The sequence below is a fragment of the Aulonocara sp. 'chitande type north' Nkhata Bay genome, linkage group LG14, assembly GCF_057382095.1.
Source record: "Aulonocara sp. 'chitande type north' Nkhata Bay isolate Kocher_YH1m ecotype deep benthic linkage group LG14, A_spYH_male_GT1.1, whole genome shotgun sequence".
Taxonomy (NCBI): Eukaryota; Metazoa; Chordata; class Actinopteri; order Cichliformes; family Cichlidae; genus Aulonocara; species Aulonocara sp. 'chitande type north' Nkhata Bay.
In genome coordinates, this window is record NC_141357.1 from 13,567,304 (window position 1) to 13,588,260 (window position 20,957).

Sequence of the window (20,957 nt, forward strand, 5' to 3'; positions counted from 1 at the left end):
TATACTAACTGTGTCATTCTATTGCTACTTCACAACATAGGCTGTTCGCGACTCAAAGGAGGGCAGTTGCGTACTGCTTGATCAGATTTTATACTCATTCTCTGCTCTTGAAAGTGGCGAAAGGCTTTGTGTTCTTGATGATATCTCAGAGTAAACTTGTCACAGTGATGCAGACACATGTCAGTCTATTATAGCTTTTGCTCACAATAACATGGTTTTTGGCAGGGGTGATAAGCTGTGAGGAGGCTCTGTGCCACATGGGTCTTACACAGTCTGCCCCTTAAGGATCTTCCAGGCTGCCCATCCAATATAACAGGTTTTATAGGATGGGAAGTTAATCAGTTAACTTTCCAGCAACTGGAGAGAAAATCCAGCTAGGCAATTATGTTTCTGTTGCAGTATACTGTACAACAGCAATAGTAGCTCACTGGCATAGAAAATAACCATGAAGTCGGATGTACCCTTTAGATTTTATATCTTGATTTGTTATTCCTTATGTTTTCTGTCAGTGTTTTTTTTTAAATAATAAAACAATGAAGAAAGATGTGTGACTTTTCAGAGAAGAACTTTGTTTTTGTTTTTTTCCATTTTCCACTCTAAAAATTAAGAGGCAGACACAAACTGCTGCATTTGCAGAGTTGTAAAACAAAAACTGAAACACTGCAGCACATAATATGAGAAGACAACAAACAGAGCCTCATTAATTACTGCCTTGGTTCGAACAGAGGCAGAGAGAAAGAATACATTCATTAAGGATTGTGTCTTCCTGTGCTTCCAGTGGGGAAGGTCTGTGCTTGTGGATTTAAGATGAAAGACCCATATAGGAGAGATTTCTCATAGGCTTGTAGGATAAAGTAAATGCCCACAGAGCAAGATATAGAGCAAGCACATAGTTCCACATGTTTGATGTGCCAGATTTGAATGCTTTCGTCCTGGCATAACCCCAAAGTGGCTTGTCCTAGTTTCAAACTAAGGACCTTTCGCAGTTTAGGTTGATGTGCAGTCCACTGTGCTCTGGAGACATAGTGAAGCAAAAACAAAAACAACAAACAGGGATTCTGATCCAGTAATATGATGGGTATAATCAATGAAAAGTCAATGAAAATAAATCAAAGATTAATATTCCCATTTAAAAAAAATTTGGCATTGTGGCATACAATGTACCCAGTGTGTGGCACACATTACCTGACAGGGAGGACTCCAGAATTGAAGGTTTTATTATGCTTACACAGATAGGTTAATCAGAAAGTAGCTAAAAGACTGACCATTTCCATGGCAACATTACCATCATAGAATCATAAGAATAATTACTTCAAAAAGGAGCTTTCTGTCACATCATTTAACTTCTACAAGTGCATTTTTTTTTTTTTACTTTTTCTTTTAATTGAGGCGTAAACATGGCTGAAAGACTGCTTTCATTTGCAATAAAAATATATTTTGTTTGTTTTGTGCAGTGCCAGGTTCATCTCTACAATATAGCATTGTAAAGGAATGGAATAGAATGAATGGAATAATAAGAGAAAACTATATTGGTGAATTACTATGAATTATTCCTTTTGTTTAATTATTTATTTATTTATTTATTTATTTTTTTGGGGGGGGGGGGGATTAGAAATCATTTTCCATTCAATTAGTTGGAGTTTAGTATGGAGTACTATACTACTATCAACACTAAAGTTGTATGACATTTAAATCATATTTCTAGTTTATTTCCTTAGGATGAAAATATTAACTAGTACAATATAGTATAAATCATATAGATGTTCTGTTATGCTAGTGGCTGTATAGCTTTTGTTTTGCACTAATATATTGACCACCAGTATAACAACTACACAGACAAAGAGCAGATCTAACCTATCCTAAATCAACTGATTTCAGAGCTGAATAAACACAGAGAAAGAAAACAGCACTCTGGGAAATTCAATCAACATTTTATTTTCAGGATGTACTTTGCTAATAATTGAAAAGTTTGAAGTGCATAGTCATGAAGGGAGCATGAACAACGTGGACACAAATACAGACAGACAGCTGAATATTCACAGGAAGGTTGATCCAGAAGAAATGTGTTTGCAGATGTATTTTGCTTGTGTGTTTATGTTGAACAGACTACAGTAATGTAAACAAAACATAAGAATTTGCTGCAACAGTACGACTTTCTATCAATTGCTATAATTTGTATGCTATCAGTGGCCTTAGCTTGCTCTAGATATGACCTTGTAAAATCATTTTTTTGGGATAGATTTATGTTTTGCAGCCCCAGAATATGTAAAATATTGATAGAATACTCTAAAATGCAGGACTGCAGTAACAGCATGTGGAGAGGTCAGTGCTTATAAATGAAACCTAAAAGAAATTCTCGATGTCTTTGTCTGTCAAACGTTAGTTATTTGTTTAAATCACAATATGAATCATAGTTTAGTATTTTTACCACTAATGTTAACTTCAAATTATCAAAAAAGACAAAAAATTCCATTTTTTCTGAACTATATTAATCTTTCCTATAATGTGTAAGAGGGGAAAACCCAGAAAATGTTGAGAACGCAATGCTATAAAAATGTGGGCACTTTTTACTTGAAAGATGACTTACAAACTATGTCCTTAAAATAGTTGTCAATTCCTTTTCTTGACTAAGTAACTGACTAGTAGTTGCAGCTCTGGTGTGGAATGTGGGAGGCAGACATTAGACTCTTGGCTTGGCAGTGTGAGTTTCAGCTGCTAGAAATACAGAAGTAGTATAGAGCATCATCATATACAGATTAGCTTTCATATGCATTTTATACAGCAGTAGACAGTAATGCAACATCATGTTTTAGTAGTGTTACCGTAGTTAATAGATTGCGTGTCATTATAATCGTGTTGTAACAACAGCAGACATGAGACTCTTGGATTGGCAGTATGAGTTTCACCCGCTCTGGCAGTAAGAGCAATACTAACTCTAAAAAATCATACTAGTCAATGAGAATTCACAATACTGTGTTACCTAGTGAATAATATTACAGCAGTACGAATGCTGTCTATAACCATTTTATGCTCACCAGTAGTAGTCTGATGAACAACCACTGTTCATACGTGGTTTATTGTTCAATGTATTTTTTTCCTAATTTTTTTGTGTAAACTTATACATCACACCTCCCCATTAGACTACTAGCACTATATAAAGCAGGAGAAACAATTGCAACATGATGCGTAATCATACATCTTTGAACTGCTGTAACTCTGAAAATTGTGGCAATGGTTTGATAATGTGCAATCCTCATAGTCCAAATCAAAATAAGATAAGATAAGATAAGATAGAACTTTATTAATCCCTCGGGTGGGTTCCTCTGGGAAATTCGACAATGCACACTAGTAGTACCATGGCTTGTACTACAGGGGCATTTACCACTGGGTGGCAGTCATACTGTATTTGGCGTGCTGTATTGCACCACTGCAGAGGAGCATTGTACACTGTACCGTGCACACTCAGTACTGCAGCAATCACTGCAAGCTGTTGGCTAACTTCAAGAGTCACAAGAGGTTCGGTATAGGTGTTTCTTGGAGGAAGACAGGACAGATCAGAACACCAAAGATGAAAAAACAAACAAACAAACATAACAATAATAATAATGCATTCAATGCTTAGTACAATGTCTTACGATTATAAAGGCAACTGTACCAAAACCAGACCTGCTTTATGCATTAAAACAGCTCTCCTCTCCCCATCACATATACATATTTTATCACATCAGTTATGGTTGTTATTAAAACAGTACATACCTCTTATAACCCGCTCAGATACATATGCCTAATTTGCTGCTTGTTGTTTTTTAAGTATTTTATTATCATTTGTTTTTCTTCTTTAAATTAAGAATAAAATCCGTAAACACAAATAGTGAGGTTTGAGTTATGTATTATGTGAATCCACCTATACTGTATTTTGAGTGTCAGGGTTATGAAAAGTACACTAACGGACACATTAACTCCACAATATTGCTTTTCCCTAACAGGAAGACTTTGGATGTATATACCCTCTTTACAGAGGGGTCCCATAACTCTTAGACAGTGTGTGATGCCTTACATCCACGTCATTCACATTTTTACAGGTTCACCAGGATATATTCACTTCTAACATTGTACTGTTAAGGTTGATCACATTTCACTCTTGATCCCATTTATACTCAGCGTATACTTACACTATTTAGTAATGTATAATAAAATAAACACTTGTGCTTCTTGGGCATAGGCGTTGTACTTTAAATATTGTATGAAACCTGATTGCGTGAGTCAATTGAGGTCATATTCTACACCTTTCCTTCCAATGGTAATTAAATGCATCCCTCAAACACATAAGTGCAACCAAACAACTACTCAGTACATAACATCAAATCTTATAATTAGGACTCCAAAGCAAGAACATTTGTAATAGGTCAGTTATGATGTTTTCTGTGATTGCAACGATGGCTGCTTTTATATTACACACAGAAAAATATATTGTATTCCTGTAAGGGGGCAGCGCATTGGTTATCTTGTAGGGCATTTCATATTTGTCAGTTGGCAGTGTCAATTAGGGTGTTTTTAGCCCATTAGTACAGTAGCCCTGAGAGCTCTGAGTAAAACATACATTGAAAAAATGTAAATAAAAGCATACTGAGACACATCTTCAACACTTTGACAAAGTAATAAATACAAAAACAACAACAAACTAACAAAGAAATAATCCACAGCGAAAACAGAAACTGCAGCTGCAGCACCCTGAACTCCCAGGGCCACCACTGTGTTATTATTCCATCTAGATACAACTTTTATGAAATAGCAAAGTACAAATGGGGTAATATGTTAGACATGTGTTATAATGCAGGCCTGGGTTCAAGCTTTTCCTGATACAGCTTTCATCTGCTCAAGGAATTTTGAGCCAAGTGTAAATGGGACCTAATATAGATTGATCCAATGCAGACAAAACCATCTGCTGTAGATATATGATCCTAATCACCATACTTAAACTCAGCTGAGATACATTTCTGTGGTGTGGATACATATATTGGTACAATGATCAGTGCCTTGGACAGAATTGCCAGCCAGTCCAGACACATCTTTAAAGTGCCTTATAACAGGTTATTGCATAATCTGATATCTGTCTTATTGCTTCCATTGAAGGCAAGGGAAATGCACTCCAGTATTAGAGAGGAGCAGGCTGACAGACGTGAACAAATAGAAAAATAAAATAAAAGCTTGTCATAGAGCTCTGTTCCAGTAAGTGAACATGTACTCGAAGTTAAAACCATTTGACACAGTGCTGCTGTCAGGTACTCGGTCAAAATGACAAACACAAAGTGAGAATGTTGAGTTTTTGTTAATTCTCTTAATATATAGTATAAAAGAATGGCAACTGTGAGGCCACTTCCGTGATTTGCCATTGTAACAAAACCACTTTAACACTGATAAAGTGCTGTATTGTTTGCAGGCAAGGCCAGTGAGCTGTTTTCTGGTATCAAAATGAATCCTCCTATGTGGGTATTTGTGTAGTAGCGTGTAATGTATGTATGTAGCTTTCAGCTGTTCAAACTATTTATGCAGAGCATGTCTGCGGTCCTCATAGAAAGGACGTCAAAGTGACTGTGACTACAAACTACAAAGAGAGGTGGTTCTAATTTCCCAGGGGCATTTTAGCAGTAAACCGATCCTTGTTGACTTATGAAAGAATGAAACAGAAATGTGAATTTATGAAGATTTTGTTACATTTTCCAATTCGGCGTTTCTTGAAAGAAATATGTACTGGTGTTTATATTGTGCACATTTAAGCATTTACTTAAACATTTTTTAATTTAAAATTGCAACATCAACCGACGTCCCTTTTAAACAGCTAAGATCAACACTGGGGCTGTTTGTGAAGTCTGAACAAAAAGTTTAAAATCTTCAATGGTCAGGGTTTTAAATACAGTCAAGAAGTAATTTTATCAGTTTAAACTCTATAACATGCTCAGTTTTGGCCAGTTGTAGATGTACACAAAATAATGTAGCTGACCAACAAGCACTTATGACTGCCCTTGAGGGGCATTCACACACATTCAATTCAGAATAATATTAATATTTCTTTGATATATTTTTTGTACTGAATGAAAACATACATTTTGGGCAATATTTGACTGCCCAACAGTCTTTACATTCTTTTGCAGTGAGCTGCCCCAAGACAATGCTACCTGCACTACCAAGGCTATATTACTGGACTTGTATATTCTTGATGGGTTTGGCAAGTTTCCTTTGAGTTATATGTATTTCATTGAATCCACATGTAAATTTGGAAATTAGCATTTTGAGCTGCATGTGCTTATAAGGATATCCGGCTAATAAGCCATCAAGCAGCTTCTCAAACTCCTCTGGCAGGGCTTTTCAATTCTTTCACTTAAACAGAGCTGCTGAAATGTTCTCACTTTTTCAATAAGTGTAAACTTTCTTTCATTTATTAATTTTTCTACAGTAAACTTGTCGGCCAATATTCTAAAAGTTATTTTTCAATAACCCTGACGTGGCTAAAAAGGTGTTAAACAGTTGCAGCAGTGTTGAGATGAGCATTGACAGAGCTTCCCGCAGTTCTGGCCAGCGTGGAGGGGACCAAACAGAGACACACAGAAATGTTCCTGTATTATGGTGTAATATATAATCTTATACGAAGCTATATAAAATGTGCACATGCTCAAAATGCATTGGTTATTAGTCAGAAGCAGCATGATTAAGTTCATTCCTTTCAATAGGGAGCTGGGTCTGGGGATTGTCTTTGATGGTGGTTAGGGTTCTTCTTTTTTTTTATGTAAGTTCTTCTCACCAGCCAAGGGAGCAGAAGCAGAACAGGCACCTGTGTTTATCTAAAGCAAAACAATAAAACCTGTGCAGAACTGGATCTTTTATTCACCTAAGGTAAGCCCATTTGTTAGTCCCTGCTAACCAGCATTTCACAGAAAATCTTTGGCCCAAACAAACCAGCAGTGTGTCTAATCTGAACCCAGAAGTCACATGAAAATTGGCATTTCAGAGGTTAATGTCAGAAAGATCCTTTGGAAACAGTTGGGATTTACTCGTTACCTTTCAAACACAGTTAATCAGTAAAACAGCGCCCAGTGTTTAAAATGGCAAAATACAAATTTTACAGTCAGTGTTTAAAATGTAAAACTTCCTATTTTATTTATAAACAATTTATGTGATTGGGACTAAAAAATTTTATCTTTTCTTTATAACCAAACTTCTAGTCAGTTACCACCTGGCTTATTTTCATCCAGGTGCGTTTATATCATTTGAGAGCTAAGGGAAAGAATTTGAGCAGTGTTGTGCTGTTCTTCGACTGACATCCTGGCAGTTTTTCATTATGGCAGTTCAACATGGCATCAAAGATATTTGTTCCCACTGGTTGAGTATATCTAAGTCCAAGTTTCACTTGGAGTTGTAGAGTTCCAGACTAAGAATCCAACATATTGTAGCTTCTCAGCTGATACTGTAAAGCATGTTTTGGACTGGAAACTGAATACTGACATTGGGTGTATAAAAAAGATTTCGGCCTTGTGATGCGTTTTTGCTTTAACGTAGTGTGAATGTTATTAGATAGTAAGAAAGTACATAGAAAAAAATAACACATCAACTGCATAAATTGGAGATTGCAATGTGAAGAAAGTGGAGCAGAAGCTGTACAGTGGAACAAATGGGCTACCATGGTAAGTGAGAGAGATCCAGGCCTATGCACACTTCACACTTCCCAAATCTCAAGCATGATTTAAAATAGACATTTTTACAAGTTGTTTTTGTTAGCCGCTAGTAAGATAATTGATTTTTCGCTGAGTGTGTACATTTGTCTAACATATATACAAACATGTAGGCATACTTAACATTTTGTTCAAGCCTTTGGTGTCCCTTTGTTTTCAGTTTTGGCTCCTGAAAGACCATTTTCTGTGTTGTCATTCCCTGAGGAGCTCACTAGGCACTCTTTACTGTAGAGATAAGAGAAACAAAGGTTATATTGAACACCTATAAAAGGAGACAAATACAAGCGATAAGGGCCATGTGCCATATAAATTGCAGGGGTTTTAAAAAAACTTAACCCAATGAGCTTCAAATAATAATTTTGTTTTGGAAACATAGAATATGGGTGACATTATTTCGTTATTATATAATATAACAGATTCATAATAATTGCCCACTTTGTTCTGAGACAATTTGACCTATATTGTCAGCATAAAACCATTACTGATTACATCAGATATTTTAATTAGAAAAATACAAAAAAATCTATTAACATGGCCAAATGAGTGCCTGGGTCAGCCACAGTCAAACAACAGGGTAAATCTTTGTGACACAAAATTATTTTTCAGTAAATAATGTAGTTTTATATGAACTGGTGTTGATGATATGACATTAGACCTAGTGATAAAGGTTACAATGATTTTAGTTGTATTCATCGAATATAAATTGTTCATTTGTTATATGAAAGCAAATACTCTTGAAATTATGATGTAACACATTTGAATTTCCTCTAATATCAGATTTTCACTGCTAGATGCACTTTTTATGTCAATAAAAAAGATAACAGAAAGCTAATAATTCTACTTCTTTTGCAAACTGGAGTATGACAAGCAATTTCTTTCATTTTTATTTCCAACATTCAAACTTTTTGTTATACTTTTTAGAAATCAAATAAGACTTGCACATTTTAAAAATATTTGTAGTACATAAAAATATTATTTACGACATGTATGTATAAAGATCACTTGACTTATTCTTCATGTCAGTATGTCTTGTCTGAAAAATTGTGTTGCCGTAACAGTGCATTACTTGTGTGATTAAACAGGAAATATAAACAGTACTTCACCACACTTAATTATTCATAACTTCTGTACATTTCGTTTTGAGCTGCGTGTTGCAGGCTATAGTATCTGCAAAAGTCAATGACATCATAGGACTTGTAACATATGTATATGAATAAAAATATATGAATAAAAACCATATCAGGAAAAAAAATTCAATGGTTCCTTAAAAGCTGGAATTTTTTTTCATTAATGGTGAAAACTTCACAAATGTTTACACCCTATTTCACAAGATGTTAAATTTGTAGAAACAGTTATAAAACTAGCATATAATAGACCAAATTTCTTTTTGCCAGCAATACACAGTTTTTGGCTGTTTGACTGTAGCTGACCCAAATATATATGATAAAAAGATTATCTATAATCAGTATTGTTGATTTGTTCTAAATGTCCTTATAAGATAGTCAATGATCTACTCACTTTTTCTCATCATCCTTCTGCAGGAAGTGAACAACAACAGCCTTTATCACCATGACAATGATAACTAAGCCTATGACTCCACCCAACGCTGAGACAATAATGATTGTCAAAGTGTTGTCAACTTCCTTCACTGAAAAGGTAGAGAGAGAAAGAGAGAGAGAGAGAGAGAGAGAGAGAGAGAGTGACTTTGTGAGGACAAACAAGTATACAGAGTATGTAAAAACTGACTTAGAGCTCTAACAAGATTGAAACTAGATGCTAGTAGCATATATGTACTTGTATATGTACTTTATAAACACTTTCAGTCAGCAAGTCAGATAAAGCTCTATTTTTGTATGCCAGGTGTTTGTGCAACTTTTACATACTTTGATCCACCACTATAAGAGTGAAGATAGCACTGTGGTTGCGGTTCTTCTCTTTTGGATTCCTGGCAAAACAGATGTACTCTCCTTCATCTTCAAAGGTGATATTCCATAGCAAGATCGAAATGTTGTTACTCTTTGAGGAGCCGACAAACTCAACACGCTCATGGGACACACGGACCTTCGGCTCCACACCCTCCATAGGGATCAACGCTTCACATAACTACACACAAGATATTTCCTTAGATACACAGTATTGGGTGTCAGCTACACAGCATTGGGATGATGACACACTGTGTTGTAATTTTGCCTTTGTACACCACCACATCACACTGAAAACCAAAGACTTTAATTCAAGGGGTTTAACAAAAGTGTTTTATTACCTGTTTGGGCATTTTTATATATAGTTCCCCATTTTTAGAGACTCAAAAATAATTGACAAGCAGTTTTATGGCCAGGTAAAGGGTCCCTTGACACTTTCTTAAATATTAAGGAAATTGTGATCTGGACTTGAACTTGTATTTGGTAGCTGTCTGAAAGAACATGTAGTTATGCCATAATCAAGCTAAAAAAAAAAAAAAACGTGGCCAAATCAGCTATTTGGCACATTGATCAAAAGATGGAATGAACCGGGCAGCTCAGCAAGACTTAAAGGCCAGGGAAACCTGTGGAGACACCTGTGAAGTGAATGATCATAGAATTCTTTCTTTGGTCAAGAAAAAAGTTCCTTCACAACTTCTAACAAAGTCAGCAACACTGTGGAGGTAGCTACATCATTGTCAAAGTCTACAATCAACAGATGTCTTGATTAATGGAAATACAGAGCATTTACAACAAGATGCAAACCAATGGTTAAAGATAGAAAAAAAAAAGAAAAAATAATGATCTGAAGCGTGGTGAAGCCAATATAATGGCATAGGTATGTATGGTTTGCAACAGAACTCATTCACTTGTGTTTACGGATCATGTGACTGCTGTCAGTGGCTGGATGAATTCTGAAATGTACAGGGCTACAATTGCTCCTCAGATCCTGACAAATGTTGAAAAATTTATTGGGCAGCACAAAGTGCAAATCGTTAATCACCCAATGTATACTGCACAAGCAACCAAAGAGCCTCTCAAGACAAAGAAACAGGATTTAATTAAATGACCAAGTGAGTCACATGATATCAGAACATGCTTTCCACCAGAGCATTCTTTTCAGTAGAGTTTAGAAGTCCAGTGTTGGGGAGTAACGGAATACATGAACTGGTGTTACGTATTTAAAATACAAAATATGAGCAACTGTATTCCCTTGCAGTTACCGTTTAAAACGGTGATAATTAGAATATAGTTACTTTGTTGAAATAACTGGATTACACAACGGTCTTTTCTTAGGCTATCACCTCTCCAATTTTGGTAACTCCACACATAGCCAGAAACCCAAACAAGACAAGAAATAAGAGGCTCCAATGTAAGCGTCCCATTAACATTGGTGGTGTCAGTTACACAATGGACCCAGCGACAGCACAACAGAGCCAGCAGAGTACGAGCAGGAATGGATTTCTTACTTTGAAATTCTGACACCACTTCATATTTAAAGAAGAAAGGGATGGGTGAATTTGACCATGCCATGCAAACACTGTTTGCCAGCAACCAAGCTGCTCGCAGCGTCAAAAGACTCCAACCTAAACAAACATCTGGAAATAAGTTCTTTTTTAACAATGAATGTTAGCCTACTGCAGCTACCTTGTTTTAGTTGTGGTAGCTACCTGGGTTATGTGCCACTTCAGTATCTCTGATGTACTATTGCTGAGTGATTTGTTACTATTACTGGATGCTACTCGCCACCGAACTAACATTGTTAGCTGGCGTTAGCCTAAGTTAGTTCATAGACTGCAGATTGTTAGACCTGCTTAAACATTAACAACCTGCGAGCTGCAAATAATCATGTGCAATTCTGAAAGCAGTCTATGAACTAACCTCAGCTAACGCAAGCTAACAATGTGATTTTGGTGGCAGGAAGCCTTCAGTAATAGTAATAAATCACACAGCAATAGTACATTCACGTAGTTGTAAAAAAACACGACAATATATTAAGTAATCCAAAGTATTCAGAATATGTTACTCACACTGAGTAGCTTAACGGAATACGTTAAAAACTACATTTTGGGGCATGTATTCTGTAATTTGTAGTGGAATACATTTTAAAAGTAACCTTTCCAACACTGCGGAAGGCAGACCTCTAGGCAGAGAGACCCACAAACAAGCAGCAGCTGAAGGTGACTGCAGTAAAGGCCTGGCATCTCAAGGGAGGAAACACAGCATTTGGTGATGTTCGTGAATTTTAGACTTCAGGCCGTCATAACCTACAGAGGCTTTTCAAATAATACAAGCAGATCCTGTGTATTAAAAAATGGCTGCATTTCCTAAACAGTTAATACAGGCTGTACTAAAAAAAAAAAAACAATCACATGTGATAGTTAACAAAGGCAAAATTACAAGAACTATCTGTTCATCAAAATACTTATGAACAAAACTGTATCCCCATGCCTTCAGAAATACAACAGCATACACTCACTGACTGTTTATGCGATGAGACACGAAACATATGAAAATGTCAGGAATCACTATTTTTATGCTTTTTTGTATCCCTGTTGGTGTTGTGGTTGTGTGCACGTACCTTTATGAGAGTTCCATTGTCATTATATTGCCAGTTGAAGTAGAGATTTTCGATGCCAATACATGAAGAGTAAGTGCAGGGCAACAAAACCGTGGAGCCATTCATTGCTTCGATTGAAGACACTTTACCTGTGGAAACTTCCAGTCCACCAACAGTCCATACGCCTAAACCAAGGGAGAAAGGAAAAGTTAAAAAGTTTTTAGAAAAGGATAGAAAACGGTTTTTAAAAAGCAATAAAAACACAATTATATAAGGCAAAATGAAAATAAAAAAGTAAAAGATAGTACAGAGTTTTGTGTTTGTTTGATATTTGCAATATTTGTTGTGGCATCAGTTTATTGAGACTTAATTATGTATGAATTCATTATGATATAACTTAAGTAAAAGTAGAATGTGGCCAAGTAGGCAACACTATTCTGTCTCTCTTCTTTTAAAATTAAATTGTGAATAAAAATCTTAATATGGAGTCTAAACCTAATATATTTAAAATTGCTGTCACAGGGAAAAAAATGACCACATGCTCCCTGATTACTTTTTTTGTGTACTTTATGGACTTTATGGCGAACTTTAGGCTTTGAAAAATTAGGTTAGGTTCTAAATGCAACTTTGCAGAAGCAACTGACAATTTTACCAAATGACATTTATACTGTATGATGTCCTCTATGTAAAACCTCTCTCTTCTATTGGTCTTAATGTTAAAAAAAAATATGTAAAAAAAAAAAAAAAAGAAACATAGAATTTTGGTACCATTTCTAAAGAGAAAAGATTTGTTCTCTAGTTCATCAGGTCAAACTAATTAAGCAATCAAAACCTTTGATTTTTTCAAGACCCAACTAATCCAATTTATGAATAGAGTATAAGAGTCATGCGACTTAAATTCACATGGCCAGGCATGTTATGTGGGTTTTGCAATGACAGCTGGTGTAATTCTCAGATTGTTGCTCTGGTTTCTCTCTCACACACTTGGGGTCTATTTATAAATACTCTCTTCCCCATTGACCTGCTCAGGATCACATTTCACTTGGACAAGGTACAGACAAGGTTAGAGTACATGTATGCCTCTGCTGAGGACACATAGACATAGACATGTATGTATACTTGCTTAAAAGAATTTTGCATCACCTGCTCTGGAATGCTTTGAATAAATCTGCGTTAGCACAAGAATCTCAAACACTTGAGTCCTCATATTACTGGATATGGATGAAATCATTTTACTACTTGAAATCGCGTGTTCTAGGCACACATTGTCATTTACCATTTTTCAATTCAAATGTTAAAGAAATCAGAAAATGTATTAATGTGATTTGGAGGAAAAAATTCAACAGCAGAAATATTGATACAAAGTTGTTTTTCAGCTGTATTGTTACCATCACAACACTGGCACTGGGGCTGGTTAATGAAACAAAAAAATACAATTAATGTGAAATAACCTTTTCTTAATATACATAGAAAAAGTTACTTGGATAGAACTCATTCAACAGACAGCACAACTTATTTTGTATTATATTAACTCATTCACTGCCATTGACGTCTATAGCCGTCAATTGCAGTGTATGAGTCAATGGGTTTAACTCATTCACTGCCAATGGCTGGCAGTGAATGAGTTAAGTATATTAATGGTGATTTGCTGTGTATGGCTAGAACTAATAAAACATTTTCAGAAAAAAAGTAATAGTGTTGTAAGAAGATTGTTTCAAGTAAGACTTACTGGAGCTGAAACTTTTAATTCGTACTGGGAAAAACACTCAGTATTTGAATTGTCATTCTTTCTGTTTTTTTATCAGCTGCTTTTGTAAAATGATATAAATAAAAAGAAAGATATTGCTGAAGTAAGCGTTTAGGGTTAATGATACAAGCAAGGGATTGTAAGTGTGGGTGGAACTCCCACTGAAGAGTATTGGGTTCCAGTAGTGCAAATACATAGACAAAAATAAACCTCTGTCTGTGGTCAAAAGAGCTTGCAAAGAAAAGCGCCTGGACTTCTTTAAGTTGCTTGAAGACGTTTCACCTCTCATCCGAGAAGCTTCTTCAGTTCTAAGGTCAAATGGTGGAGAGTCCCAGATATAAACCTAGTGGGAGTAACCCCCCACAGAGGGACAAAAGGACCCCCTGATGATCCTCTAATCGCCTGAGCCAAGGTGTGAAACTGGGTGTGGGTCCCAATCAGCCAGAGTTTCGGGTGTGTTCATTGTGAAACCTGGCCCCACCTTATCATGCGAATTCCTGAGGTCAGATGGCCCAGGATGTGAGTGGGCGTTAAGGCGTCTGGGAAGGGATCTCAAAACTGGATTATAGATGGCAGAGAGTTGGTGTCATAAACCCCCGCCTCTGTTCAAAGATGGTCGCTCACAGTGGACATAGATGGCTTCTTTCACTCCTCTTTCAAACCAAAGAGGAGTGAGTGAAAGAGGAGTGAAAGAAGCCATCTATGTCATCTATGTCCACTGTGAGCGACCATCTTTGAACAGAGGCGGGGGTTTACGACACCAACTCTCTGCCATCTATAATCCAGTTTTGAGATCCCTTCCCAGACGCCTTAACGCCCACTCACATCCTGGGGCATCTGACCTCAGGAATTCGCATGATAAAGTGGGGCCAGGTTTCACAATGAACACACCCGAAACTCTGGCTGATTGGGACCCACACCCAGTTTCACACCTTGGCTCAGGCGATTAGAGGATCATCAGGGGGTCCTTTTGTCCCTCTGTGGGGGGATACTCCCACTAGGTTTATATCTGGGACTCTCCACCATTTGACCTTAGAACTGAAGAAGCTTCTCGGATGAGAGGTGAAACGTCTTCAAGCAACTTAAAGAAGTCCAGACGCTTTTCTTTGCAAGCTCCTTTGACTACGATGACCTGGATGACTGAGAACCTTCACAGACACAAACCTCTGTCTGTATTTTATTTATTTATTTATTTTTTCAGATGAAATTAACTAAAAGAGTTCCTTCTGCAAGTCACATATTGGTTATAATAAATATGTGCACTACCTTACAAATAAACATTTATACATCAAGGAAGCATCAGTTTGTTTGGCTTTGCTTTTTTGGTCATCTATATGCTTTTGTCCTACCCGCTCTTCTTGATTTTTTTTTGTAACACCTGGTATTTAACTCTTCAGTTATGCTGACTCATCCACTTTCAGCTCAAGCATTTTTAGTTTTGAACTTGTTTGTTTTCTGATTCCACTTTTGCTCTGTTTTAATAGCCTGACTTACTTTTTTATAGCACTGGACAGTCTGGACAATTCTGCTTTCACTCCTTTTATCCCTCAATCTTTCTGTCTTAGTTGCTTTCAGAAGTTGCTCCTGGGGGAGAGAATCCCTAAATAAGAACATGGAAACATATGTGTGTGTGTGTGTGTGTTCCTGTCTAGCTATCTTTGTGAGGACCGAAATCTGCATTCTATTATACTAGTGAGAACCAACAGTCACTTGTGAGGACACACAACCCGGTCCTCACAAATTTGAAGGCATTTAAAGGTAATTTTGAGGCTCAAAATGTGGTTTTAGTGTCAGTTTTACAATTAGGTTATGATTAGGTTTAGGGTAAGGGTTTGGGTTAGGCATTCATTTTTAATGGTTAGGGTTAGGGTAAGGGGCTAGGGAAAGCATTATGTCAATGAAGGTCCTCAGTAAAATAGCTGAACGGGGTTGTGTGTGTGTGTGTGTGTGTGTGTGTGTGTTTGTATTTTCTACTTTAAGAGGCTTAGAGGTTTTGAACATTGAACTATCTTTTAAACTCTTTGGTAATTGCAACAATGAAAACAAACATTTATCTCTATCAGTAATTAGTTGCACATTTTCAGTGAATAGTCTGTGAAACAAAATGCTCTAGTGGAGAAAAAAAAAGATGTTATCCATTTCCAAAAACGTTTCCAAATGGATTATATGGTGCCCCCTCCTCATGCTTAGAAATAAACTTGACACCTCCTTGGCTTTACTGCTCTCTACTATCATGGTTTTGTACATCACTTTTCTCTTCACTATCCTCTTTTTTTGTCTAAACAGTTTGTCCTGAAACCGCCCACAGATTCACATCCTGAAGTAGTGTACAATTCACTTATGTAATGTATGCACTGTTATCTTTTTATGTGACGTGTGTGTCTGTGTATGTGTGTGCATGTGCATGTATGTGAACTGTATATATGCACTTACTTTAAGTGTTTGTGTACATATCAGTAATACTGAAGGTCTGAAAAGCAACTGAGTGTGTGCATGTATGTGCATATGTGTCTGTGTGCATGTATGTGTGTGTGTGTCCTTGCCTGACTGTCAAGGTGACTGTTTTTTTTCTTCTTCTTTTTTTAAGTAGGCCAGTAATTGAAAAGTTAATGTATTTCTAAGAGAACCCATAGAGAACTGACTGAGGACACTATTCTGCAATATATACAGGGAAGTGATGGGAAATGTGGGAGAGGGGGGTACTATGAACAAGGAAGCGTAGGTAATGCAGGAGTTACAATGTGTAGGAAGTGATGGAAAGGGGTCACAAGGAAAGAACAGGGGAATGGATATGAGAGAGGTGAGGCATGTGAGATGTCCTTTTCAAGGTGAATGGGCAAAGAATTACACCAGCAGCTGAGTTACTTAATAGGCAGAGCTGCTGGTATTGTGGGACAAGATAGTTTCAGTTTTTCACTTCAGGTAATATATGCAATGTGATATTCATACAAACAATGCTGCAGTAACTGCATTTTCAGGCACAGTACTGGAGAAATGTTAACATGATTACTATGTTACTCCATGATCACTCTATCATTTTGCTTTTTACTGTATCTTTTGTTTATTCGTCACAAAAAAGGATGATGAATAATTTTGCGTGAATGAAAATGGAAAAAATGAAAGTAGTTGGCATGACAGTTGTTCCAACCTTTTGCATCTTCCATGCTGAAAAGTTACAGATATCTGAAGATTGTCTTTATTCTGCAAAAAAGTCATTATTCCAAGTTTTGTCTGTGGTCCTGCTGCAATAACAGCTTCTGTCTGTTAATACTGAATGACACTTTCATATAGATCCGGAGATGTTAATGAGAACAACCTACTGTTAAACATTTTTCCTTAATTTCACACCTGACTTTTATTGGGACCTTTGCTTCACTGCCTTCATTCTCTTCATTCTCTGTTGCCAAAAGGTTTTGTTGTGACATATTGCTGTAATACTTTGCACATTACTTGATTTAGGTATTACTTGATTACATAAGAGAAACAGTTGAGCATTCCAATACAGACACAATTTAGATAAATAACCATATCCTGAATATATAAGATGTTAACAATGATAAAATGCATTTAAGGTGGACATTTTCATAACAGATGAACCGGATCTCTTAAATAGAGGTGAGAATATCCTCCAGAGAACCAGCCCATCCATTTATGTCCATTGTAATGGACATTTGTTTTTGGTCTCTATCTTGTGACTTATTTGAGCTATCATAATAAGTCCTAATGTACTAAATAGAGGACATCCTGGGCTTTCCATTGATATCTTGTGCATTTCGGTGCTCTCTTTTAGCTCCAAAGAGGAAGGAAATCCCAAAAATAGTTCAATGGGAAGATTCTTTCCTCAGTTCTCAGGAGGATATAGTCAAATGAAAGTATTTATTCATAAGTGTAGACCTTGAATTGAAATTTAAGTGTTCTTCTAACTTGGAATATGGACTGTCGGGCTGTTGTTGAGTCATGATGTTAAGTTAAAATTTAAGTTATAATCTATTCATTTGTGAAAATGAAGGTATTTTGGGGATATTGAGTTACATATTTTAATGTTTAAGAACCTACGGTGACACCTCTTATATAATCTATTTTGTTGATTGAACTTGATGTTGCTGTTTTACTGCTCCCATAATTTTCCTGAGTGTGGAAATGGGTTGGGCTCTTATGGGTTAAAAGATATTTGAACTTATTTTATTTAAATTTACAGGTACTTAATGTAAACCAATCTCGCACCACCACTTGAGTCAGACTGTTAATGCTCTATAATGCTGTGGCTATCCTTTAAGAATTTGCTGATAAAAAATATAATTTGTTATACAGTTTATGCTTCTTTCTTATTTGTGTTAGCCTTGCCTGTACTTATCTGTTGGTGTATCTAATGTCTGCTGGGACAGTGGGATTCAGTCTGAGAATATGTACTTATGAGAAAATGATTTCAGAGAAATTCCACTGAACTTAGCTGGTAATTTAGACAAAACAACCAGATCAATGCTGTTTTAGCAAGATTTTTGGGAAAATATTTTACTAAGAAAGTGTTATTTGGTGCAGTATGACTTTCCACAACACTCAACAATTTCATTTGGAAATATGTGTACTGACAATGAAATACAACAAGAAACAAATGAATATGAATAAGATGTATAAGATGAATAATTGTAAAATTGTGCTTTACAACTATTTTTTGTGTATGCGAACTATGATGTAAATGAAGTGTGTATATTGCCTGTATTTGTTCCTCTTTCTTAAATGAATATTTTGTTAAAAGTTTCTGGTACATATATTTATCATATCTATTCAAAAGAACTAAACTATTGTTTAATCCCTTTAAAGTGAACTAATGTTGCATTGTGTTAGCTAGTCAGAAGTGTGTTCGCATGTTTTCAGTATGTGATATGCTATGACCAAATTTGACCCTACTGGGACAAGTGATGATTTAGTCTTGGTGCTGCCGCTAACCTGGACTCATGGACTCTTGAATAATTTAGTCAATAACTTCACCAAAATGCAAAATTACATGTGTTATTGAACTAAAGTTATTTGTTTTAATATTTACCCCTGATGTTTGGTTGGAAAACATAAAAAGCCCAAATATTTGCCAAAAAATAAAACAAAACAAAATTGAAACAACAAAGTGCTGTTTGTTTTTTTTGTTTTTTTATCTAAAACACATTTTAAAAAGCGGAAAGATAAGATGCATTCTAATCTTACTTGTCGGTTATCTAAAGACGACACTAATATTGCAATACTGGACACATACTAGTCCCATTTTTCTTTCATAAAACTCAATGGTGCTCAACTTTCCAAACAACTGAGAGCCAGGGGGGGATTTTTGGATGTGGGGGCACTATTGGGCACTACAACAAAATCAGGGAGGGTACGAGCAAAAGCACAGATCATCACTGCACCACTACGTCATTACCAGTAATGCTATGTTCACACAGGCATGCATGTAGATAAACTATAGCTTGTTTTTCTTTACTTTGAAAACCAAAAGTTAATTATTTGTTTTAGTTTCTCCTATATGAAGGCTATGTTTAAAGTAGAATTTCAAAGTGCGAAGTGTCAGTTACTCAAACAGTCCAGCAGCAACCCTACAACATGAAACTGATCTAAGTCAAAGGTTTGTATTGTTGGCCTGATTGTTTAACAATTAAACATCACCTGTGACAGCACCATACATTGTAGTGTTTGGGTATGGAAAGATAATGATTAAACATGAGCGCTGAAGCAGATGCGACAGAGCAGCAGATGTAAATATAGCAGATATAGAATAACCAAAAAAAGGTATTGATTTACTGTAAGAGGGCTGTACCACCCACTCAGACATAATAAATAAGAAAAAGCGAGCAAAAGGAGCAAATGAAGAAGGTCTAAAGGGCACAGAAACAAGTTAAAATGTATAGGCAATTAAAGGGATAGCCCCATCCAGAGACATGTTTGAAAAGAGTGGAATGACATGGCACTTAAAGGTACAGAGATAAGTGTAACTCACCAAGCAGCAGTGCAACTGCCAGACCAGCGTGAAGTAGATCCCCTGATCTCAGTCGACCAGAGACACTTGAACCAGTGCTGTCCACTGACGCCATGACACCTACGCCACCTGTCTGTCTCTGTTCTTCTCTGCCTGTCTATATGTATACAATGTGTGTCTCTGTCAGTCTGTCTCCTTGTCTGCCAGTCACTGTGAGTGTTTGACTTATGTGCCTCTGGACCAAGGTGGGACACTGAGCTGTGCAGCTGAAGGCAGAGTCTTGCTCTCAGTCCCTCCCTCTTCTCTCCTCCTCTGCACTCTGTCCCAGTAATGAACAGAATGAGGAAGCGCAAAAGCGAGAAGGATAAAATTCCTTTAGGGAGCTTTCTCACATCAAGTTGTTCCTTGCACTGCTCTCCTGCAGCCCGGGGAAGCAGAGGAAAGGAAAGACTGAAGAATGCAGCAGTTGAACAAAGAGTGCAGCCTCTCTGTTTCTTTGCCTCCCTCCTCTCCTGTCCTCTGTCGCTGTCTCTGGCAGACACAGTGGTAATTATCCAGCAAAGCAGAGTGTGAGGCGAAAGGCATAGAGGAGTAGCGAGGCAGAGCGGCACCAGGGTAGCAGCGTTGTGTCAGACCGCTCCACTCCTTTAACAGCAGCAGGAATAGTCAGGTAACCAGGCTGGCCAACAAACCCCATGGGTGGGGGGGAGACATAGGCTGGAGGGGGAGGAGAACACACAAGAGGCACAGAAGGATGCTGGAGGAGAGCCAGCAGGCAGAAAAGCAGAAAGTATGCGTGTTTCCCGTGCCGGCACAGGGAGAAATGAGGTACTGCAGAGGTAGAGGTGAAGAGAGAGCGAGCGAGAGAAGGAGGGGATAGCGAGTGGGGGTGAGGGGTACTGGGTGATGTCTGCTGCCACATAGATGCACACACACACATGCGCCCAGCACAGAACGGCTGAGTCAGCCTTTGCTCAAGAAGGTCTCCGAGTCAGTCACG

At 37.0% G+C, this 20,957-nt stretch overlaps 1 protein-coding gene across 1 annotated transcript; it reads right to left on the reverse strand.

Annotated features, from left to right (window-relative positions):
* Window positions 1-1,899: 1,899 nt before the first annotated feature.
* scn4ba (sodium channel, voltage-gated, type IV, beta a) lies at window positions 1,900-20,825 on the reverse strand. Its single transcript, XM_086261081.1, has 5 exons — window positions 19,979-20,825; window positions 12,270-12,433; window positions 9,611-9,830; window positions 9,246-9,375; window positions 1,900-7,952 (listed from the first exon to the last, which is right to left on the reverse strand). The coding sequence occupies exons 1-5, from the start codon at window positions 20,070-20,072 to the stop codon at window positions 7,859-7,861; spliced, it is 702 nt and encodes a 233-aa protein (XP_086117207.1). The 5' UTR covers window positions 20,073-20,825; the 3' UTR covers window positions 1,900-7,858.
* Window positions 20,826-20,957: the final 132 nt, after the last annotated feature.

Bases quoted from the DNA above. Each gene is read 5' to 3' on its own strand.
- scn4ba (XM_086261081.1), bottom strand. From the start codon at position 20,072: ATGGCGTCAGTGGACAGCACTGGTTCAAGTGTCTCTGGTCGACTGAGA. The intron at 9,376-9,610 runs GTATGTAAAAGT...CTACCTTTTCAG, and splicing joins TCTTATAGTGGTGGATCAAA to TGAAGGAAGTTGACAACACT. The intron at 7,953-9,245 runs GTGAGTAGATCA...TTATCTCTACAG, and splicing joins CAGAAGGATGATGAGAAAAA to TAAAGAGTGCCTAGTGAGCT.